At 43.3% G+C, this 23,955-nt stretch overlaps 1 protein-coding gene across 6 annotated transcripts in view; it reads left to right on the top strand.

Annotated features, from left to right (window-relative positions):
* The first annotated feature begins 779 nt into the window (after positions 1-779).
* Positions 780-23,955, top strand: part of RALGAPB (Ral GTPase activating protein non-catalytic subunit beta) — a 67,066-nt gene continuing 43,890 nt past the window's right edge. For 5 of the 6 annotated variants that reach the window (XM_074843531.1, XM_074843530.1, XM_074843532.1 and 2 more), the window contains exons 1-9: positions 782-970; positions 7,777-7,989; positions 8,647-8,849; positions 13,111-13,274; positions 13,923-14,109; positions 17,204-17,335; positions 18,494-18,672; positions 21,857-22,005; positions 22,123-22,339. In XM_074843531.1, the coding sequence (XP_074699632.1) occupies positions 7,807-7,989; positions 8,647-8,849; positions 13,111-13,274; positions 13,923-14,109; positions 17,204-17,335; positions 18,494-18,672; positions 21,857-22,005; positions 22,123-22,339 (1,414 nt within the window). In that variant the 5' untranslated portion in view covers positions 782-970; positions 7,777-7,806. Of the gene's footprint in view, positions 971-7,776; positions 7,990-8,646; positions 8,850-13,110; positions 13,275-13,922; positions 14,110-17,203; positions 17,336-18,493; positions 18,673-21,856; positions 22,006-22,122; positions 22,340-23,955 lie in introns of all 6 variants that reach the window. The other variant, XM_074843533.1, reaches the window with a different exon arrangement.

Genomic DNA, 23,955 nt, shown 5'->3' with positions numbered 1-23,955 from the left:
GTTGCCATCTCACGCAACACGATGCCAGGCTGTGGGGCGCAGGGTGCCCTGTGCTGCCTTTTCCATGTGTGAATGCAGGTAACCTGTGACACTGGCTCAGGACCTTCAGAGCCTGTAGAGAACTTTCATCAATGCCAAGGGGCAGGGGAGGCAGCAAACGGGAGCAGGCCGGGAATAACGCAAGCTCGGAGGGAGAGGCACGGCCTGCAGAAAGGGGAGAGCCAGCTGATGCTGCTCCTTGTTACCTCCCCAGCCACGGCGGCCGCCGCTGGTGGGGTCGGCCAGCAGCGGTGCCTGAGGACAGGGCGAGGGCCAGCGCGGACACCAGCGCCCCACAGAAGCTCCCTCGGCCTCCGCGGAGCCCTCAGCAGGGGCAGTGGAAGAGGCGCCGGGCCCGCAGGAGGGACACGCTGCCCGCCCGCGAGGGCTCAAGCTAGATAAGGCCCGGCTCCATCCTGTGGGGACGGTAGCAGCTCCCCCGGGCCCTGCGGCGGTGCCACGGCTGCTGCCCCAGGCCCCATGGGGGGGGGGGGGGTCCCGGTGAGCCCTCGCACAGCCCCGCCCCGGGGAGCAGCACCTGGGAGGCGGCGAAGGCTCCATAGGGTGGGGGAGGCGCGCGCAGCCCCTTTAAGAGGAAGCGTGCGGCGGCGGCAGGGGCGGGACTGCGCATGCGCGCGGCTCGGCCCCGCGACTTATTCGGCGCTGCCGGCGGGAGGGGGCGCGGCCGTGTGTGGGGCTATGCTGCGGCGGGACCGTGCGCATGCGCAGAGCGCCGCGGGGCCCGGCCCTGGCCGCGCGTTCTGTGGCGCTGCCGGAAGCGGCGGCGGGGAGCGGGGCCGAGCGGAGCAGGGCAGCGCGGAGTGGCGTCTCCGCTGTGTCGCCTCGGCTGCTGCGGGCAGTATGGAGCCGGCGGCCTGAGGGCGGAGCGGCCGGCCCTGCCCCGACATGCCCGCCGGGCTCTTCGGCGCAGGTAGGGCGGTCCGGGCCCTCCCGCGGCAGCGCTGCCCGCACCCCGGCCCGCTCCTGCCGCTGGCGGGGCCTGTGGCGGCGGGGCGCCGCCCGGGAGCCTCCGCCGCGCCGACCTCTGCGCTGCCCGCCGCGGGGCTGGGCCTGCGGCCACGGCGAGACCGGGCCGGAGCGGGCGGGGGGCGCGCGCTTGCCCCTGGGGGTCTCTGTGGTCGCCTGGGACCGGTGTCGCGGAGCCGCCGCAGGGTGGGCGGGAGTGGGCCTCGGGGGACCCCCTCGCACTAGCCCGCGGCCCTGAGGTCCTTCCCGGCCTGTGCTCTGGCTCCGGCTTCGGGGGCCGGTTTTGAGCCGCGTTTCGTGTTCCCGAACCGAGGCGTGAGGTGTCACCCGCGATGGGTGAGCTCCTTCCCGCCGTGTGCCGGCTCCCGCAAGCAGGGGCACGGGCATGAGCGAGGGAAAAGTTTTCATCGCCGTTTCCATGCAGACTTTCTTACAAATAATTTGATGGTGCCTTGCGTTCCTGGGTGCAGGCCTCCCAGACCTTGCCATGATGCTGCTTTCCTTTGCTTATTTTCCGTCTCATCTGATCTTCAGGGCCTGCAGGCAGTAGATCAGATTTTTTTTGGAAAGCGGTGAACAGCAGCAAAACCACAGCGAGGTTTGCTCCCTGGGTGAAGGGATAATTGGCTTCAGGAGATCCCTTCCTGGTTGTGCAGTTTGTAGAGTTGCACGAGAAGGTGGACTAAGGAAAAAGTGCAAATGTAAAATAAACTATTCAGTAAAAATTATTCTCAGTCTGGGTCAGGGAAATGCACTGTTTTGTGGTGGAGCTCATTATGACACAAGTAAAGGATGTGAAAACTCCTTAAATTCTCAGATGATCTGCCTGGAAGATAACTTCTCAATCTTGCTTTTAATGATAAGGAGTGCTGGTGTCTGAGTAATGAAGCTTGAAAGCAGAGTAATAGCCAAAACATGCAAAATTAACTGATGGTTTTGCTTTTTTATATTTCTGTTAATCTTCAGATATTATAGAATGCAATTTTTGGGCAGCTGCCTTTGTGGCAGGTGTCCTGTTTCCTGCTTTGGGAAGGTTGGTGTCCAGCAGTGCTCTCAGGAACCAGAGTGGTGATGGGGTCTCTGAAGTTAGTGAGCAGGAGTGCTGGGGAGAGGGAGACCCAAGCCCTGGGGCTTCAATGGCCCCTTACATTTGAGAGCCTTCCCTGTGTCAGATTCATGTGTTAACTTCTGCTATAGTTAGGGGATAAAATCAGACTAATTCATATTCCCTGGGCAAGGGGAGCTGTGATTCTCTTCTAGTCTGTAGCACCGGCTGAATGGCCTGGAAGAGGATGACACGAGTTCCTGTTTATTCTGTCTGATCTCTTCCTGCCTTGAATCTAGACTTTTTTTTTTTTTCCATTTAATAGTAATTCGGACATGCATTTCTGTTTATTCATTAACAAAACACTGACTTAACAAAACACCAACTTTCTGCTAGTGTTTCTCTCAGATGGGTCTTCACTTTGGCTCTTGCCTTTTTTGCCTGCCATCTGCTCTGCCTGTTGTCCTTTACAGGCGGTGTGTGCCTAGGGCAGAGCCTGCCTGTTGGATGGGCCCTAAGGCTGAGCTGCCTAGAGGGGTCTGTGCTGCTTCCCTCCTGGTGGGATTAACGTGAGAGGTGCCGAGTTAGTCTTGCCAAGATCTAAGTCACTCTCCCGCAGAAACTTGGAGGGCAGAGGGCAGCAGTGTCAAGGTGAGGCAAGTGGGCATGTGGCAGTTGTCCACGGTCAGGACATCACAGGCCTCAGCTGGCTTGAAAAGTTGCTCATAAACCTCTTTAGTACATGATCCAGGGAAGACAGGTTGTGGCAAGATGACTTTCTGGCAATAACTGTGGCCTCGAGAGAGCAGATGTCAGTACTACTGGTGTAGTACGGGTAGTGGTAGAGAGGGGGTTACTTGTTTTCTGTGAAATACTTATAAGGTATATCTAATATCCCAGAGCTCTGTGGTGTAGACCCTTTATGTTGATGCTTCTCTGGTCTAGGTTCTATTAGGTCTTCAGCCTTCCTTGAGCATCTGTCTGCTGATGGTCTTTACATCTACTATATAAATAACAATTGCCTCAGCTCTGCTTTTTTGGTTCTGGTAAAACCCAGGCAGTGTTCATTTTTGGGACAGCTTGTCTTTGTGCTTGCATTCCTCTTGCATTGTAGGCAAATATTTAATTTTACGTATGAAGCTGCTGTTCACGTTTGCCCCCAACTCTCAGCGCAGATTTTCTGAGGAACTGCTTTGCACACCAGTATTGGTTCCCTGACCTCTCCCCTGCACATAATCCAAAAACTCCACCTCTGCTTTAGGCTCTGAGCACTTGCATATTCCTTCAAAGGGGTTGCAGAATGTGGGTCTGTTTAGTTAGGTAATTCTCACTGTTGAACTTTACTGATCTGGGAGTTTAAATATTTTGGATGCAGCTGTTCATATTAAGTCTTTGGAGACTAGAAATAGAACTTAAATATCTTTATTTTTGGAGTTTTATGGGCTCATTAGTAAATTCTTTCATGTTCACCAACTTCTACAGTGTTTATGAACTGAGGATCTTTGGTCTAAAATGCTGAAACATCCATTTTCAGTGGTTTATATGGTGATAGCTACTAAAATTCGTAAACTGAAATGGATCTAGAGGGAATATATTGAAACCTGAATTATTTACCACGCTAAGGAATATTGGAATTGCGCTCGGTTTCATAGTAGATGGTAAATATTTTAACTGCACGTCTCTCAGTTGTTCTGCCCATGTTAATGCCGATAATTTCTTTCTAGATTGGTCTGTCTGTGAGAATCTGGGGATGTTTTATTTAGTGCAGCCTCCAGGAGCATAAACATGACCCCTTTCCAAGTTCGAGTGTGTAAAAGTGCTTGGAAAACTTTCGGGTTTTATTTACTCTTCTTCCCACCTCTCCTCTTAATTAGGTTACCTGTCATTCAGAGAGTTCTTAGTGGTTTGAACCTCAGTAAGACATATGTTAATGTAAAATACGAATATTCAGCTGCATGAGACCTAGGAGATGTTATTTGGGACAGTGAATGAAGCCAAAATGCAGAAGCATTGCAAAAACAAAAATAAAAATCAAGATGCTGTTTGTGTGGTGTGGCAGTCACATTGTTTTTCCAATTTGCTGTTGCTGTTTAAGTAGTATGTGATAAATACAGTCTCTTCTGAGGGAGTGAGTCCTGCTTCTACGAAGCATTAGGTGTCTTTTGTCTAAAACAAGTTATAGAACTGTCAGTGTATTGAATCTATTGAAACAGAATATTTTAACAGATACAATGGTGTGGGGAGACTTTCCAGCCTTATTTAATTTATGTCCAGTTATAAGAAGCTGCAGAGTAAATGGGTTGAGCTCTACCCCAATCCTAACAGATGGCAGAAATTTTCGATTCAAATGACAGTTGGAGTCTTAAATGAAAAGTAACTTCTAGGCCTTGCAAATAAAAACTTCTTACTGCAAAATGTAGGGGGTTAATACCCTAGGAAATCCCACCTCAAAAGGATTTTAAATTGGAAGCAATTATTGTTTCAGTATTCTTTGTACTTTGGAAAGACTAACAGAAGATTTCTTTTATGGCAAGACCATAGGAAGTCTTGAATATTAATAAGATACAAATTTGATAATTAAGTTTGTGTGAAGGTCAGGCCATGTTTGAGAGATTTAGCAGCAGAACAGGGTGGCACCAGAAGTTTTAGTTACCCCGTTCTGCTGCTAAACCTCTCTTGAACATGGCATGTTATATCTATCCTGTATCTGTTACAAATGCTGCTCCTCTCAGAAGTGTGCGAAGTTCACCCAAAAGAGCTTTGCATCTCTGTTTCAGCACGGCAGGGAGCTGCATGAAGGCAGGTGGTTGTGTCCTACTGTTGCCTTGCCCTAGTGCAATGAGGGTTTTCCAAAATGCAGCACGATTTGGGAATCCTTGTCCTTTCTGACTTTTGTCTTCTTGACGAGAAAGCTCCTACACAGGCACTGCGTACAATTTGCACAATTTGCTTGTGCTGTGCAACACTTCCCTGCTTCTGGGAACCCTGTTCTGGTGTAAGGGCAGCCACAGTAAATGTGCTTGCAGTTATCAGCACGCTGATAAGTTCCTGCCATGAGCTGTGAGCTGCCAGTCCTTCAGCTGCAGTGTGGCGATGGAAAGTACATGCTGCTTTATCAGTTTAAATCAGTTTATTTAAACCAACACTCCTCAAATGGTGTTACATGCTTCTGTAATGAACTTGAGTATCAAATGGGAGGGATGGAGAGTGCCTTCGCCCTTCCCTTGTGGTGAGCAGCAAAGCAGGGGGAAGGGGCACCCTGCTCTGGGGGCAGAGATGGTGCTGTGGGCCTGAGAGAGGAAGGGGAAGTCTTGGAAAGTAGATGATACTCCAATTCTGTTCCTTCTTCTTCCACTCCAAACACAAGCTGGAGACTAAGGCAGTGGTCGGGTGGACAGAAAGGGTAAGATGAAAAGGCCCTGGAGGTATAGGGTATGAAAGGAAAAGAAAGGAGTAGGGAAGCCGATATAATGAAGTTAAGCAGTGACCGAAGCCATCACTAAGGATTGTGGGTCATGTTCATTTTGGTTTTTTGTGTTTGTTTTGTTTTTTGTTGTGATTTCTCTGTGTCACAGAAGCTAGTGTTTTGGAATTGTTTTCCTCTAAGCTTAAGAGTTTTGACCAAAGTGGCATGCGCATTCCCCCTGCCATGGCCCCCAGGGGGAGAAAATGCCTAAAGGATGCGGAGGATATGCTTCCTGTAGGCTGTGGCTGCTCTGATTAATTTGCTATCAGATGAGCACATGTGATTCCTGCCTCAAACCAGAAGGATGTAGTTTGGAAAACCAAGATCTTGCTGCCTCACCTTCCCTCCTCCCTTCAAAGGAGTCATCAGCCTTTCTGTGTAGGTTTTGGGTATAAGTAAATTCTTGGGGAGTCAGCTAAATAGGCAACCTGTTCAAATGGTGGCTTGTCCCTAGGAGGGTGTATTTCCAGGTCTGGCTTCTTGTTTGGTTTTGGGCCAAGGAATGTCTAAAGGAGGTGTTCAAAACATTCCCTGTGTAACTAACTGCCTTCCAAAATGTGCCAGCTATGTGTAATTGGCAAACGGTCCTCAGGGTGCTATTTGTGGCAGCTTGAGCTGATCTAAGCTGCGGCTGGTGCACACTCCTTGCTTTTCTCCTGTGCCAATCCTGTTTTCCTTATTTTATTGTTCATGTGGTCGGCTGGCTCAGATAACTGATAAAACACTGACTGTTGGTGGGAGTGGAGGAAAGAGGGAGATAGAGCAGTCCCCATTCTGATGGCTTAGGCTGCCATGGTACCACCTGCCTAAGCAGCATTTTAATGTTGCTGTGAGTGGGTACGAAAGCCTGTTACTGCAAGAAGGGATGCTCCTGCCACCCCTCCCAGCCATGTGTCTTCGCTGCTCCTCTGTGTTGGCACAGATGTTCATCTCACCTGAGTTAGATCAGATCTTGATCCAGCTAAAAACTGTCTCAGCAGAAAAAAATGTTTGTGCTGGCTTAGCTTTCCGAATGTTTTGATGTGTAGATCAACAGTGGCAGCACATGGCAGATCTCCTTGAGCTGCCCAGCGCTGCCTGGAGAGGCAGGAGGCAGTCCCGTGACTAGTTGCTGGCCTTGTCACACTCTGTGCCTCCCTGCTGCCTGGGGCTGCTTGCTCTGGCCGGGCTCCCGAGCTTGTTGCTGTACAGCAGGTAGGTGTTGGGTATGTGCTGATGGTGCAGCAGGATCCGCTGCTCTTGGGGCAGAAGGGCATACCCTACCCTGCTTCTGGGCAAACGCTGGCTGAGAGTGGCTGTGGAAGCACAGCTTCACTTTTCCTGCTTCTAATCTGCTGCTCTTGGTTGTGGTTTCACAACAGTGCCACCCCCTGACCCCGGAAAAAAAAAAACAAACCTGCAAAAACCTGGTTAGTTCACTGTCAGCTTGGCTCCCCGAGCTGCCTCAATCTGCGGTAAGGGAAAACGCACAACTGCAGTTGTGCTGGGAGCGTTGTTGAAAGGAGAACTCTGTTTCTCCTGCCTAGTTCTGAGAGCGCTACCAGACAGATCTTCTAGTGACATTTCTATCTTGAATCTTAGGGACAAATCTAGATTAGGGAGTGACTCTGTGTGTATTGATTTTAGAAGGATTTGAAATGCATTAGGGCATACCTAATGCCTTAGGTTTGGTACCGGTATGTGATGTTATAATGAAACTATAAAGTGATATGGGATTTAAGTTAGTGATCCACCAAGGCTCAGTCAGTCCTGAAATCACTTCAGATATAGTGCGCTCTTCATTGTCAGCCACATTTTTCAACTACCAGTTTTAAGTAGTGCGTGCTGTAACACACTTCATGAATGTAAAAATACTTGTAGAACTATTCTCTATTTAGCCGAAGATGTCATGTAAGAGCATCTTTCTTGCAAGGATGGCTCAAGCAAGTGTGAGGTGAAGTCACTTCTCAAGTTTAAGTGTCTCAAATGGGCTATTAGCCTAACTGAAACTTACTGTAATCTTTCTTTTTTAAAAAAAACCAAGCTTGCAGCTGTAGTAAAAAAAAAAAAAACCCAAACCGAACATACTAAGGTTGAAAACCAGCTATTGGGATCTCTTCCAGGTCTTCAAATATATGATATGGACACGTGTGTTTTGAATTTACAAGGGTCTGTATCATGGCAAACAGCCCCAGTTTTGGTAACTCATGTCATAGACATTTCTACTAACTATATCTTTTTTTATTTCCTTGCCTCCCAGGTGTTATTTGGATTGTGGCATAGAGGCACTATGTACTCAGAGTGGAGATCCTTGCATCTTGTCATTCAAAATGATCAGGGTAATACCAGTGTACTTCACAGCTATCCTGAAAACGTGGGGAGAGAAGTGGCAAATGCAGTGGTGCGTCCTCTTGGACAAGCTTTAATTACATCATCCGTTGGAAGTGAGAGTCTACTAAAAACAGACAAAGAAGTAAGTGCATTTCCTTAGAGATCATAGTTTCCTTCACGTGAGAGTGGCAGCTTAATGATTTTTTTTATATCCTCTTTTATTTTTCTCTCTTTAATAGTCCAAGTTTTATGAAGTGTGCTATATTTTTAGATTAGTAATCTATATAAGGCTTCTATTAACAGCTAGTTCATAGCAACAGTGTACTTAAACAGATATTACTGGGTTATGATCTGAGCTACTGTATCAGGAAGTTCAGGCTAAAGCAAAAAAAACCAAAACCACCAACCAAGGGATTTAGCAGGTAACACCATAAAGTCTTTCTAATTATATTCATATTTGAAGCAACAGTATGTGACTTAAGTCTTTGTATAGTACAAGTATTTACTAGAAGTTTAAAATCTTCCATTATGTCAGCTATTGTGTCTTCTGAAGAGTTCTCTCTACAGGTTAGACTACAGAAATTAGATTTAGAGTGATTTGCCATCTATTCATAATCTTTATAATGTCATGATACACAAATTAATGACTTGGTGTTTTCTTTTTCTTGCAGTATATGTTAAATAGAATTGCTCATACCACATAACTACTGTTATTTTGTTGAGGTAGAACCAATGTGCTCTGACCATTGCTTAGTTGCTAATATTTATTTTTAATAACTTTTGCTTTGTGTTTGGCTAGGTAAAATGGACTATGGAGGTGGTTTGTTATGGACTGACCCTCCCTCTGGATGGCGATACTGTGAAATACTGTGTCGACGTATATACAGATTGGATTATGGCTCTTGTATTACCTAAGGACTCCATTCCTTTACCAGTTATTAAGGAACCAAACCTTTATGTTCAAAGCATTCTCAAACATCTCCAAAATCTCTTTGTACCGAGGTGAGTGTTAGGGCTGGGACAAAAGGGAGGCTCAGGAATTTGAAGCTGTAGTCAACAGGTAACCTGTCAAAGAGGCCTGAGGAGCTGTGGAGGCTCTTGATTAAAATAAGACTGCTGTCACTGCAAAGTTAGGAGGAAGGTGCCTCTCCAAAGCTGTTTTGTAATTTTCAGTAGCAAATCGAGTTGTTGCTGTGTTGAGGTAATTAGAATTATAGATGGTTCATAGACTTGAGTGTTTACTGTTCTGAGAACTTCAAGAACTGTCTCTAGGTGAGTGGCAGCAGGGGGCAAGGTTAAATAGCATCACTCTGTGACCATGTGCTTGGTATTGTGCAAAGCAGATAATCTAAGAGCACATCATGGCAATCCCATGCTTTGTTTACTCAAGACTTGACTGTGTTTCTGGTGTGCTGGAGGATCTTGCAGTAAGTGGCTGCTTTGTGACTGCATCTTGCTGCCTGTTAAATGGGCATAATTGTGCCGACTGTCTTTCACTAGTAGTTTTGAAAGAATCCTGCGGAGAAGTGCTTGCTGTCTGACAACCTGATGTTACACGAGACATCCTTGGATGATAATATTGAGATACACATGCTTCTAGGTCATGGGCAAAGTTATATTGTCAGAGTGCTCAAACTTCAGACTTTGTTTATAGTTTGACAAGTTTACCTGCTGCTGTTAAACACACACGTTGGATAAGTAAGAGGAGATTATTTAATGGTGCTCTGTGAAACAGTACTTAAATATTAGCTACCTGAAATGACTTCAGATCAATGTTTAGTATATGTCTGTAAGTACCAGATCATCTGCTTTTGTCAGTATTAATAAAGTATCACTGCAAGTGGCCTTCAGAGTGCTCTGCTGTGCTTGGATCATTAACTTTACCTGAAGGCTTTGTTAGTAAAGAGTTTTGAATAATAACTTACACAAATTCAGATGAGGAGTTCATTGCCATTTATTGATTGCTTCAAAGTCTACCACCTAACCTTGTCACTGCTCTTAACTTGTGCATTTTAATTCCCGTTGAAGGATGGTCAGGGCAACAACACAAATTTGAGGAAAGCATGCTGCTGGATTAGACTTCTGCAGAAGGTTGTCTCTAAGCTTTGGTACATGCAGTATAGAGTCTACTGTGTGGGAACCTTTATTCCCTTGGCACAGTGGAAAATGAATTCTTCACTAGTCAGTTAAATAGTTCTTGCTATGATGCGCTGACTGCTTTGACACCAGGAGCCCTGGTAGCAGGCAGTTCAGTAGTCCTGTTTCTAACATGCTGTTGGCACAAGCTGCCATTCCACCCTTCTCTCCCAGCTTCATTGTTGGAGCTTGTTGCAGGGTGGTGGACTGCACGTGGTGGCTGTGGAACAGAATAATTAACATCCAGAGACAGGGAGGGCTGGAAAATCATTATTTTAAACACTTCCCCCTCTCCCATCCCCCAGTATAACTATTCTATTGTTTTTCATTCAAAACCCTCTGAGATGTATCTGAAACACTGTTTTTCCATGGCTGTGGCTCTCAACACTTGATGTTCCTTACTCTGTTTTCAAGAAAAACCTTAAAGTTCAAGTTTTGTCCTCCAGGGAGCTGTGTTCAGAATTCACTCCAGCAACAGGAAGACATCCTATAGTGCAAATTAAATGCAGGACTGAGTTGTGCACACCTTGCTTGAGTGAAAGCAAAGGCTCATATTCTTATATGGAAGGGAAGAGGAGAATAATTTCTGGTTTTACCCAATTGGTGCAGGTTGCTGGTGCTGATAGGCTCATGCAGAATACTTACTCAGGAGCTCTTGTAGCAACCTGCATTGAACTATTCTCTGGAAAAATCTCCTGTTCTTGTGTGGTAAATACTAAGCCTTTATTATAAGCCTATGTCCTATGGATGGTTGTGATTAAAATAGCTTCCTTCCTCATCCTGGTTTCCTGGAAACGATGTAGCAGTTGGTTTGTCTGCCTTAAAACTGGTGGCCCAGAGTTGTGAGGGTTTCAGGTCCTGAGGAGGATCTGTAGTTGAGGTGTGAAATGTAGCAGCCTTAAGTGAGCAGTTCAACTTAAATAGCATCTCGGGAACATGTATACACCAAATATAAAGCAGGTGTGTATAAGTCAATCTAGTTCAAGTGCTTGACTGAATCAAATGTTTACATGCACAGTCCTTGAAATAGTGTGGTGGTGAAAAATAAGGATGGTGAAAGATGGGTGAGTCAAGTTGCCTTTCCTCTGTCTGCCGGACTGACTAGAGAGGGTGCTTGCATCCTTCCCCCCAGCACTGACCTTCTGTCAGTGATGAAATGAATGCTTATTTTCTTGATGTATTTGAGCAGTCCCCAGGCAACCCCCAGGCTTTCCATCTCTAGCAGCCTTGCAGATTACTTAAGCACTAGTGGTAGTTACCGCTGTCAGATGAAGTTTCAGTGTCTCAAACTCTTACTGGAAGCACAGAAGGAAAATCGGAGACCTCTCCCCCTGCATCCCCTCCCCAAGAGATTTAAGTGTAGAAACCAGGGTCTTCTGTGTAACTAAAATGGCTGGAATTGCTTGAGTTACTATGGAACATGTGACTGTCCACGTGTAATAGATGCTTTTTTGTAGTAACTTCTGCTCATATGAAATCATGAGAACAGTTCTTGTTGCAAAGGAGTGTGTGAACCAAAAGGTCAGGTTGTGTAGAAATCTAGAGTCTGCAAAATGCTGCAACCAAAGTTTGCTGTTAACTGACATCGTGGACAAGAGGAACTGGTAGGTGGCTGGGGACTTTAGAGCTGGCTTTACCAGGTTGGCTCAGAAGTATCCCGTTAGTCATCTGGCATATGGAGCTCCTACATGTAAACCCCCTTTTTATATAAAGATTCCCTAAATTATTAGGGAAACAAGTCTTGAAACAGGCTTTGAAACTTAAAGCCTTACAAGATTAAGGATTATCTTTTGATTAAAGTATATGCTCTGTTTTTGCTCAGGGGAAAAAATAGTGTTATAACCAAGGCAGAGCTTACTTGTCGCGAGCTTTGTTGTTCTACAGAGGCTATCTGTTAGGATCTAGCACTAGGATCAAGCAGCCCACTGAAGTCCTGAACTGCGACTAGTAGTCTGCAATTTTGCATTACGTATTATCTTGTCTCTTTGTAATCTTGTTTTCCGTACTGTAATACAACATTTATTCTATCAAGATAAGCGTTGATAGTATTTTTAAAGCGTGTCTGTCAATACAACAAGTGATCTCAACGTGAGCTACTACTCTTTAAGAAAAGCAGATCTGTATCTAGTGGATCAGCATGTTCTTGAGATGCTTACCATGCAACATGACTTGTGGGTTATACCCCATTGAAAGTGTTTGGTAGGAATCTGATAATACTACTTAGTAGTCCAGTGAGAGGTAATATTTTTATCATTTTTTTGTCATCCCTTCATTAAGTGGTAGGAGGGAGGAGAAAAATGATGTGCAAGTTGAAATATGGTTTGCATATACTGCACGCCCAAATTTGTAATCTCTCCTTTCACCCTTTAAAATTATAGGCTTCCTCAGCTTTGTTTACCAGTGTCCTCAGATATTGTCCAGAACGTTTCAGATTACTATTTTGTACCAGTTTTGCCTTGTCCAAACTAACTCCTGGGAAGAGAGCATGCTCTTTGTGCTGCTTCTGCAGCACTTGATGTTGAGTGGCTCAGCAGTGACGGTGTGAAACTGGTGGTTACTACAGGGAAAACCTTGATAGTATCAGCTTGTTCCCTTCCTTACTCATCCCCTCTTCCTTTAGTCTGATTTTCCTATTTAATGACCCTCTTCTAGATATTTTTTTTCCTAAACCCAAGGAATTTCAGGTAAGAGTTGGATCTACATTTGGAAGCAAGAGGAGAACTAGGAAGAATCTAAATTAGCTTGCTAACAATATTTTCTCCTAATTTTGCCACTCTCCTTCTGAATTACATATGTAACAATTAGTGATGTCTCAACTACATTCTCATTGTTTGGTCTAAGATAAATTCATTTGGGATAATGGGTTTTGCTTCCTCCAGTTAGTGTTTATGGTGGTGAGTTCTGTGCCATGTAGAGGAGAATGTTACGGTACATCTTGTACTCGTTAAGGCAGAGTTAGGATGCTTAGAGATGGAGTTAGGGTGCATAGAAGAATATTAGCTCATGTTCTTGGCTTTTGTTCAATAATATTGATGTTTCCTCCTGTAACTGCTCAAAGTTCAGATTATTGTATGCATCTCTTTGTAGTTCTTGTTTAGAGACTCAAGTATTGTTTCTTCTCTTACAGGCCAGACCCAGGATCTAGCCAGATTAGATTGTGTTTGCAGGTTTTGAAAGCTGTCCAGAAACTGGCTCGTGAATCAACAATTATGGCAAGAGAAACCTGGGAGGTTTTGTTATTGTTTCTTCTTCAGATCAATGACACTCTTCTAGCAGCTCCAACTGTGCAAGGTTTGTGTTCAATTTCCATTTGGTTCAATTACTGGAAAAACCTTTGGCTCTGCTTGATGTTGAGCTGCCAGGGGGATGGGGGGAAACCTGTTAAAAGCTCCTAGTAACCACCAGAGCACAATAGCTCCTTCCTAATTCTGCTGCACTACTCCAAAATAAAGCATTGTCAGAAAAAAATGAATGATTTGGAGCTGAGTTCTCCTAAATGTATTTTTGCAGAACAGTGACTCTGTACAGGAACAGTTCATGGTGAAGGGTTTCAGACAATTTTGCTCCCTATTTGTTTCACTGAAACCCCTATGTGTCTTGCAGTATGGCCTGCCTACTGGAACATATTGTCAGTTTATACCTTTTTTTTTTAAAAAAAAAAAGGCATCAATATGGATAGAGTGCAATAGAAGACAGCCTAAAATTAGTGAATTCTCAGTGTCCCTTAGTGACACATGTAAGTGGTTGGTCTTTATATATTATGTTTGGTCTTGTAAAAAGGTTAATTTGCTGTAGGAAGCAATCAGGGATCAAACAGAAAATGATGAAAAAAATGAACTTAAGATACCTTTACACACTTAAACTGAAATCTGCTTGGGGAGATATTTGAAGTTACTTAATTGAATACTTACTAAAGGCATGCTTTGTTTCTGTTATAAGGTGGCATTGCTGAGAATCTGGCTGAAAAATTAATTGGCGTGCTGTTTGAGGTGTGGTTACTAGCTTGTACACGGTGCTTTCCAACACCACCTTACTGGAAAACTGCCAAAGAGATGGTGGCCAACTGGCGACATCACCCTGCAGTTGTTGAGCAGTGGAGCAAGGTCATCTGTGCCCTTACTTCCAGGTAGGAGAAATCCCATGGAAATAAACCTGTGTGTATGTGGATGATCAGGGTTATATATGTTTTTCTCTGGGGTTGCTTCTTTGTGGAATGCACAGCAATCCAAAAGTGAACAAGCAAAACAAAGTCAGAGATGTTGCTAGTATCCTTGGCTTTTACTGTTTGCGTGTGTCTTTGTTCTGCAAGTGAGGATCTGAATTGGATTGTCTCTGTATAATCTTAGCATCTCTCTGATATGTAGCATTTTACAGTGTGTGTATATCAGCCTCCATCACTGTGACTCTTCATCATGTCCTGTGACAAATGAGTCATGAATAGCAGTGTAACATTATAGCCTGTATGTTTAATGGTGGTCACCACCAAAATTGTTAGGTGCTTGTTACTACTGCATGTGGCTGTGTTTGAGGTGACTCTTGGACTCTGCCTCTCCTGCCCTGCGCAGCGGGAGCCGTGCTATCGCTGCCTGGCGCTTGTGCCCTTGCAGCAGGGATGTGATGAGCCAGGGGCAGCTGCAGGCTCTCCTCTGAGCGGTGGCAGCCTCCTCCAGAGAGTGCTGGAGGAGAGTTGTGCCAAGCCTTGCTGGGCATGGCAGGATCTGTGGGCTGTGAGGGAGGTTAGTGGTAGAGGCTGCAGTAGAAGGCCCTGAACAGCGAAGGGAGAGTCAGTACCCTTAATGTGGGGGTCTGTGGTGGGACAAATCTCAGCCTCTTGGATCAAAGAACGGAATTTAATGTTGAGGAGCAGGGGTCTAGGTGTCCTCCTCCCAGCTCTCTTGAGCCATCAATAACCATTTCTGTGAAAGTTCAAAGATGTATTAAAAATGCTGCACTGTGAAAAATTCAATAGTATGCTTTTTTGCAAGGGTTTATTTTAACTCCGAGAACTTTTGATTTTGAATTACCTTTCAAAATTCCAAGCATGGATAGATTTTTCCATGTTATGCAGCTACTTGTTAAACCTGTGGAAAATAAAGCTGCCATACAAGTTTTCCATGTTTCCCAAACTATTTTTTTAGCTATTATCTCATTAGATGTAGCATTGCATAACAGAAAATATTTTATGATTCACTGATCTGAAAAGAACAGCTGTCTCAAAACATGCGTTGGTGTTCTGCTCCATGCGCTGTGCCCACACTTTATCTTCCACTGTTGACTAACAGTCTTAGTTCTGTTAATGCATAGTAATCCGCAGGTTTTCTGTAATGTTTTAGTGTGCCGTTCAGTAATGTTGGTTTACACCTAATACATAGAAAGCTGAACTCCTGAGGCTAACTTTAAGTTCAGTGGTGTTTTAAGCTGCACTTTTAATACTTAAATGAAGCTCCAGCTTCAAACAGTTGTTTTAGTAAACAGTTGTCTGAATTGGGTTATTAGCAATAAGCTGAGAGTAAACTTCTCAACTTAAAACTGTATGGAAAATTATATTTGGAAATCTGCACACATATGAAGTGTTCACCTGTATCCATGGCTATGACTTCATAGCAGGACAAAGCTAGGGTCTTACTTGTGTTGTGGTACCAATAGATACTATGTTTACACATCTAGGGTGCTTTGAGTCTATTTTATTACAATTTATTTCTGTTTTCAGTCATTCTGGAAAATGTCCCACATTTCAGTTAAGATTTGGCTGTGCTCCTTGAAAAACTGATTACTTGCATCTCCTAAGGGCAGAATTGTGAAGCAGTGCAGTGTACTGCAGAACAGAGATGTGGGGCATGACTTTGTGTGGGGTGTACCCAGTGCTTCTAGGTTTGTCAGAGCTAGGTAATTCCTCAGCAAAAACCTACTGTGGGGTGATGCCTCTGGGGCACTAAATGTAGCTGGGTGCTGGGGCATCAGTGTGGCATATTGGAAAGCAGTTACTGCCTGGTGCAGGTGTGTGTATTTCTGGCTTGGACCTGAAGAAGGCCTCGTGTCCTAAAGCTCATTTGCTTTTCTATCCAAGCTAGTTACCACGATAGACTGTGATTCCAAACACACGTGGAATGTATTTTGCATTAGGTGGCTGCAAGTTACTGTAGTGCCCCGCGCAGGGGGAAGTGGAAGATGGTAATTCAGTTTAGGAGTCAGCTGTAGACTTCAGCTCTCCTCCCCTTTTTCCTAGTTGTGATGACTTTATCTCTGTCAAACTATGAATGGGACATTTCTTGTCCATTACAAGCAACTCTAAGCTTAGAAATAAGGGTATGATAACTCAAGCAAGAAACGTTGCTAAAAGTGAGTTTAGCTGAAGGAAAGATGGAAACTGATTTGTGGGTATGCTAGGGTATTGAGAAGGTGTGACTGATCTCTTCCGTCCTTTTAGAGAACACCAGGATTATGTTGATCAGGGAAATTGATCTGTAAATTTGCAAAGCTGGGGGTGGAGCAGAGGCCAGATCAGACAGCAGTGGCGCAGTGAAGCTTATTGGTGACTGGTTGGGTAGTTGTAGCACTTCTAGAGAAAGATCCCCATTTATCTAAGTCATTATCCTCATGATACTGCACTGCTGTGAAGCCCTCTACGGGTTTGCTCTTCACTGTTCTTCAACTTGCAGCTTCTGCAAAACGTAGTGCGTCTTTTTTGAAGAGCTTGCTACTCTGTGGATTGTAAATCCTGTGCTGCTTGTAGGATGGCATTGAGTGTCGCTCAGTGTGCTGGCGTAAATTGTAAGTCATCAGTAACTCGGAATTTAGACCTGTAACCTAATGTGGCTTGCGGGTGTCATTGGACACTTTAGCTAAAGAGCCTTGAGGGATAAGGGCTTAAATTCCTTCGTTCTCCCCCTCCCCCGCCCCCCCTTCTTAAGTAACATCTTCTCAGTTAGGTATGAGCCTATGCTAATTGGTAACCCCCCACACAGATGGGAGAGCTGCTGTGGGGTTGCCTTAACAGCTCTTTGATTTGGTGGGACCTTTGGACAGGCTCCAAGGTGGGTACCCTTCAAAGCTGTAAGAGGACTAAATTGTGTAAAATGGGGATCTCTAGGAAAACTTGGAATGTTCCATTGTTGCTTGTGGGCTTACCTGTCGACTGCTGATTCCTTTGAGGCTCAAATTACTGTTAAAGTTTTGAGGAGTATTAACTGAATGACAGATCTGTCTGACTTACTTTCTAGATTGCTGCGTTTTACATATGGACCTTCATTTCCTCCCTTTAAAATTCCTGATGAAGATGCTGGTCTGATTCCTCCTGAAATGGATAATGAGTGCGTTGCACAAACTTGGTTTCGCTTTTTACATATGCTGAGGTATTGTAATTACAGCTGTCTGTTGTTTGTATTCTTGGATCATTTCTATAAATTTGCATGACATGAGAAAATTTTTTCTAGAGATTGCTAAGATTAAGCATCTAAACGGAATGAAGTGTAAGCAATTTGTGATACCAGTGCCCTGCAGCAGTTCAGGGCAAGGTTGTGAGTGGGTTGTTCAACTTTGAACTCTTTGACTCTTTGAAAATGTAAACTGGTTCATTTAATTAAAAAGTTTTTAGCTATTTGGCAGTTTGGAGGATCTGAAAAACAATATAATTTTGTTTCTCTGAGATGGCAAACAGGAGAAGCAGAACAATAGCTGCAAGAGATGTATACTGCTTCCACTTATTCTCCAGGGTGTTAAATTTACCCTACAAAAGATTATTTTTAAAATTGATGTATTTCTTTGTTTTTGTGAAGAAATTTGTACAATTAATTTTAATATCCATGTTACTCTTCCATAAACACACAACAGAACCAAGTGGCATGCTTGGTTTTAAAGGCTCTTGGGAACAGCGTTGCATTAATATTTTGAATGGCCAAAATATTAAACTTTTCATATAAAACATTATTTACTAATTAAAGCTAGATAAATTTTAGACTGTTTAAAATCTACTTTTTAACTAACTAAAAAAATCTGTTCTTTTTCTTCATTTGTGATAACGTCACAAACACTGTACTCTTCAAATCTGGAATTGCTGTTACAGGTTTTGTATCAGTCAGGAAAAATTGCTCAAACTTTTACAACCCGCTCCCCTTCTTGTCACTGTTTACTAGCAATTCATTGCTTACCTTTTGAGAATCATTTTAACAATGTAAGGACCTCTTAAACTGAGTTTGAAAGACCTCATAAGTAATTAATATTACTGCAGTGGTGGTGTTATTCTAGCAAGTGTATGCTCTGGTTCATTGGATCTTAATAAAATTAGTCACTGTATTTGGGGAATGTTTGAAATGAAGACAGTTAAGTACTGCCAACCCAGGAAATGAAAAATGACTTCCTGTGGTGGAGTGACAGCTAAAAACGTACTGGTATTAGGTGCTGTTTTGTGATGTTGTTTAAATGCCTTAAACTATTGTATCTTTAAGTATTGTTAAAATCCTAACAGCTGTTCTTAAACTGACTAAAATATATTTTTCTCTTTTTGTGTGCAGTAATCCTGTGGATTTGAGTAACCCAGCCATTATTAGTTCTACCCCCAAATTTCAGGAGCAGTTTCTGAATGTGAGTGGGATGACTCAAGAACTCAATCAGTACCCCTGCCTTAAACATCTGCCTCAAATATTCTTTCGTGCCATGCGTGGGATCAGCTGTTTGGTGGATGCATTCCTAGGTAATGCTTTTGTCTTACCTGTGGATAGCTAGGAATAGTAACTTAATAATTATTTTATTCTCTCTAAATCTGTCTTCTCCATAAATAAAGCCATAACAATTAATCATTTCTATGTATATCCTGGAATTGATAGGCAAGGGACATCAGGTCACTTTTAAATGACTATCTGTACACGCAATAATAATATTTGAATGCCCAAAGTTGTAGATGGTCTTAGTTTCAAATGCAAAACAATTAAATAGATCTGAAGTCTAAAATAAAAGCAGCCATCTCTTCCTCAAACAAGGTTTCCTTCTCTTTTTGTCTGATCAACAATGCAAGTGTTATGCTTCTAGCATGTTGTGAGCACTGCCCACTTTGTTTATAAACTTTGTGGCAACAGCTGTATGCAATGCCTGTTTTTATAAGGTACTGAATTTTGACTGTCATCTTCAGATCTTTATACTACAAGTTCCAGTTTCACTTAGTTTAGGATTAGCAGGTGATTAGTACTGCTGAGAAAAAAGCTGTGGTTCTTTGTGTCTGCTGGTAACGGAGTAGCTCAAATTTGACTGAAAGGTAGATGTCAGCACTGGTTGCTAAGTTTTAAGTAACACTACGTGGCACCTACAATCTAAAGTGTTATTCTTAGTATGCTTCAGGCTTATTAAGAATTCTTCAGAGAAAACGTGCAATTGTAAGCTCTGAAAAGCTGCCTGTCTCCTACTGCTTTTTTTGCTTAAATGTATGCAAACAAATGCTGTCATCTGCCAGAAGTGTGAGCTGATGTGAGACTGCAGAAGACTTGAGCAGATACATAAACCATGTTCAGAAAAAAAATCTGCTGTGGAACTAGACTATCAGCTTTTTACATGTTGTTTGTCTCTTGGGGAAAACCTGAATGGTTTAGTCCTTTCAAGTCCTTAAGATCCTCCTGTCTCAGAGTTGTAAGATCCTTGTTACTAGAAATACATTCTGTGTTTCTGTAAAAATATTGCAAGGAAAAGTTTTATCAGTACTGAATTCCTCACTGCAAAAAAGTTTTTGTCACTGTAGATTTCACTTTTGTAGAAACACCTTTGTTTAAAAAGTGATTTAAAAGAGCAAATGGTCATTTTTCTTAAGCTGTCATATTGAATCTTGAAACGTGCTGTGTCCAATGTGTTCTTCCAGATGTCTTGCCACCAATTTTAAGGAATTTTAAGGACTGCTTTTTACTAATACCAGATGTGAGATTTAAAATATTCAGTAGTCTGTTAAATAATATCATAATTTATTAAAGGAGGATTATATATAGGCAACATATGGCTTAACCTTATGAAAACAACCTCCTTGTGTTACTCTGTCACACTCTATTTTCCTACCTATGATAATAGGATTTGGCAGTCTGTGCTGAAACAATAACTTCAAAAAGTCCAGCTGAGCATTGGTAGAAGGTGTTTCTTTGAAATCTTTTACTGGCTGCATAAACTGAATTAAACTTTTTTTAAAAGCTGTTGTTTTTCCTCGATACATACTATACTTATTATATCCAAGGTTTTTGTGAAAGTGTGGTTAGTAATAAATTTTCAGTGAAGAAAATAGTTTGTAATGTAAGACTTGTGAGGGGGGCATCTTGCAGTAGAGGCAGAGGAGGAAGCTGAGCATCTCTTAGCTTTGCACAGTGCATGTGCCTCTGCTGGCATAGCTGTTGTAGTGAATTCCTCTTGGACCTTAAAAATAGTCTGAGGTTCTTATCTGAGACTTGTAACCCACTAATGGTGTGGCAGGCTTTTTTGTTTTCTGCATCTGGCTGCCTGAGACTCTGTTCCCACAGGGGCGACAATGATCACATAGACAGCTTCTTGTCTGGATGCGGTGGTGGGGGTGTGTGGTGGTATCTGGGGTTGAGGTCTTCCACACTGGCCAGCTGTGGAGTGCTTCTGGGGGCCCCGGCAGCCCAGACTCCTGTAAGCATGCCAGGAGCTTTGCTGCCTACATGAGCTTTTGATAGGAAGTTGAATCGGAGACTTGAGACTTCTGAAGATCTCATGTGGCAAGATGAAACACCTAGGGCGATGATAGCCCACCTGGACTATGATGCACTTGGGCACAGGAGAGCTTTTAGTGAAATTAACTTCAAGCTGTAGGTGTGGATGTGAGGCTGTGCTCAGGCAGATGTTAGAGCTGTAGTATAGACCCCTTCTGCTACAGCTAATGGGAGATCTCATTGCCTTCTCCTCCAAGTGCCAAAGCACAAGGTTTTTTTCTGGCCCTCCCTGATATGTACCTACATGATGTATGTGTTTGGCAAAGTACTGCATCCTCTTTTCAAAGAGCATACCAAACCAGTACATTTCATAATGCATACTCTGCCCCCTTTATGGGGTGTAACACTAATGGTTTAGCAGGAGTTAGTTGTTCTGTAATGTGTTACAAAATGTACTTGAATGGTTTAATTAACATGGTCAAAACAATCTGTGTCAAATCTTCACGCACACTGCAATTCTACGCTTAATTTTTGGGGTGGAGTGTGAGGGTGGTGGTGTTCATTAAAATGGGAAGAAGTGGTGTTTGTCACTTCAGATTTTGCAGAGGGCTAGTTGCTTCTGAATCTGACTGGGAAGAGTGGCTTTATACACCACAAGTATTTCCCTGAAGCTGGGTAAAGACTGATCTAATGTCCTGCTGCTGCCAGGAAAACTAGAGCTTGCTCTGCTTGCATCTCCTGTACTGACTTAGTATTTGACTGTTCAGCAAGCTGACTCAGCTCACAAAACCAGCAGAGAACTGCATAGTGGATGGGTTTCATCATAATTTAGTGAGCTAAATCTTTAGTGGCTTTGAAGGGTCAGACATCTTAGAGATGTCTCAGAATGGGACGTGGGAGGTATGGTTGGGAAAAAAACGCAGAGGTGAGAGGCATCTGAATTTTGGCAGGAGTGAGCTGTTAAATTGGCTTTGGCAAATGAACCTTGCCTCTCTTCCTCTGCCTGCTTCTAGACTTCGTCCTCCCATGTGCCATTTCCCACATTCTTAAGGTGTTTTTAATGATTTGCAGGGTTTTCTTTTGTGCATTTATTTCTGCTAATAGTAAAAGGGGAAAGATGTTTTTCTTACTACTGCTGTTTTGGGGGGCAGGGGGGCCAGATGCTTACTAACTGGGCTGCCGTGTATGAGCCTGTGGAATTCTTGCTGAAAGCTTGCTTTATTTCTTGATCTACAGGCATTTCACGACCCCGGTCAGATAGCGCACCACCCACGCCCGTAAATAGGCTGAGCATGCCCCAGAACACTGCGATCAACACCACTCCACCCCATAACCGAAGGCATCGGGCAGTGACTGTGAATAAAGCGACGATGAAAACCAGCACTGTAAGATTTCATATTCTGATTTTTAAGTAGCTGACCCTTTTGATAAAGTAATTTAGATTAAAGTGGTTAGGTAATTTCCTTACTTCTAGGAGCTGATCTGTTCTTTCGTTCAAATAGGTAACTACTGCACATACTTCAAAAGTGCAGCACCAACCCTCCTCTACTTCTCCACTCTCTAGCCCAAACCAGACAAGTTCTGAGCCACGGCCACTACCGGCTCCTCGCAGGCCAAAGGTTAACAGCATCTTGAACCTCTTCGGATCGTGGTTATTTGACGCAGCATTTGTTCACTGTAAACTTCATAATGGAATAAACAGAGACAGCAGCATGACTGGTAAATATTACTGAAAAATACATGTACACTTTTCCTTGTTTCCTTGACATTTCCTACCTGCAAGATTAATATATGCATAATCAAAAAAAATATCTATTGTGGTTAACCCCTCCCAGCTGAGCCAGCACCTGTTACTAGTTGAGCAGGTGTTTGGGGGTTTAAAAATTTAAAAAAAAAAAAAAATCACTTTTTTACTATTAAACACTCCCTTGCTCTAACAAGCATTGCAGTCCCAATTATGCTAGTGGGGAAAATTTTATGAACTGAAGGAAACAATGTGATGAGTCCAAGCAGATTTCAACTTAGGATGTCTGAGTAATAGCCACTTTTTATAGTGCCTCTTTAATGTTTGAAAAATTGTCAAAAATCACTGCAGATACTGCATGAAGTGGTACTTCTTGGTTTTGGAGAGCGTTATGAAAACAGAAGTCTTTAAAATAGCAAGTGAAGTTGCTGCCGTTCAGTGATGGTTGCTATGTGTTTCCATATATGGCTTAATACCTTGGTTGTCTTCAGTCCTTAACTGATAAATTTATTTTCTCTCCTATACATTGCTCAGCTTCAGAGGTTAGATGTTTTGAGACGTGATAGCAGAATTAGTGCTCTGCTCAGAGAAGCGCTTTAGCACTCTTCTCCCTTTTGGTGATAATATCTAGAAAAGAATAAACTTTCTCCTTGCATTTTTTTCTGTTCTTCATGAGGTATTTTGAATGTCTGCTGAACTCTTCCAAGAGATCGGTCTATCAGGAGCTCACTGGCCTAAGTGAAAATAGGAGCAAGAGGTTTGTTGTAGCAAGTTTGGTTTATAGTGGGACTTGACAGCAGCAGTTAAACTGATGATCTTCCTTGTTTGTTGTGTCACAAATCCCTGTGTGGAGGCGATGGATTTAGGATTTGGGATCTTTTAAAGGTATTTTTAGGTATGCAGCACATGTTTTTTGGAAGTGTGCAGTCATGGATTTCTGTGGTAAGAGGTTCAAGTCCCTTTATAAAAGGCCCATGACGCATTACTAGAGAAAGAGCTGAGCTTAGGAAGAAGTAAGGCATAATTTGAGGGTGTGTTCAGCTGCATGTGCAGCTAATGTATTCCTGTATTTAATGCTTTGCAGATTGATCAGATCGTTTTAATTTTGACATAATCTGTATCTTGAACAATTTTAATTAAGTGCTTAACCTGAAAAAGATGTCATGAGATGTTGCTTATGCAACAGTGTCAGCTGTAAACAGGTGGTGTGCTTCTAGAAGTACATACTCATCCAAAATCAAAGTCATTGCCTTCCTTGAAGGAGTTCCAGGGCCTTCTGTTCGTATATGCTGTCTTAAGTTGCCTAACAGCAGTCAGAAAATTGTCGTACTGCTAGCCTTACAGAGGGACTTACTAGCTTCCTGAAAACTAGAAACAACTATTTGGAAATCATTTGATTCTGTTCTTCCTCCATGCTCTTCAGAGCTGTCCATAGGCTAGTCTTTGCATGTCACATGTTCTGCCATTTATTAACAGCAGTGGATCCAAGAGAATTATGTTGGTGGAGACCCAGAAAACTGGCTGTGTTATGTCCTGCTTTTCTAGTGATTTGGAAGGCAGAATTAACTTATGGAATTTAGTCAAGGGTTTG

Source organism: Strix aluco, chromosome 17 (genome assembly GCF_031877795.1).
Source record: "Strix aluco isolate bStrAlu1 chromosome 17, bStrAlu1.hap1, whole genome shotgun sequence".
In the NCBI taxonomy this organism is placed as follows: domain Eukaryota; kingdom Metazoa; phylum Chordata; class Aves; order Strigiformes; family Strigidae; genus Strix; species Strix aluco.
The sequence above is the reverse complement of the archived record's forward strand: the minus strand, read 5'-3'. Positions and strand labels throughout refer to the sequence as shown.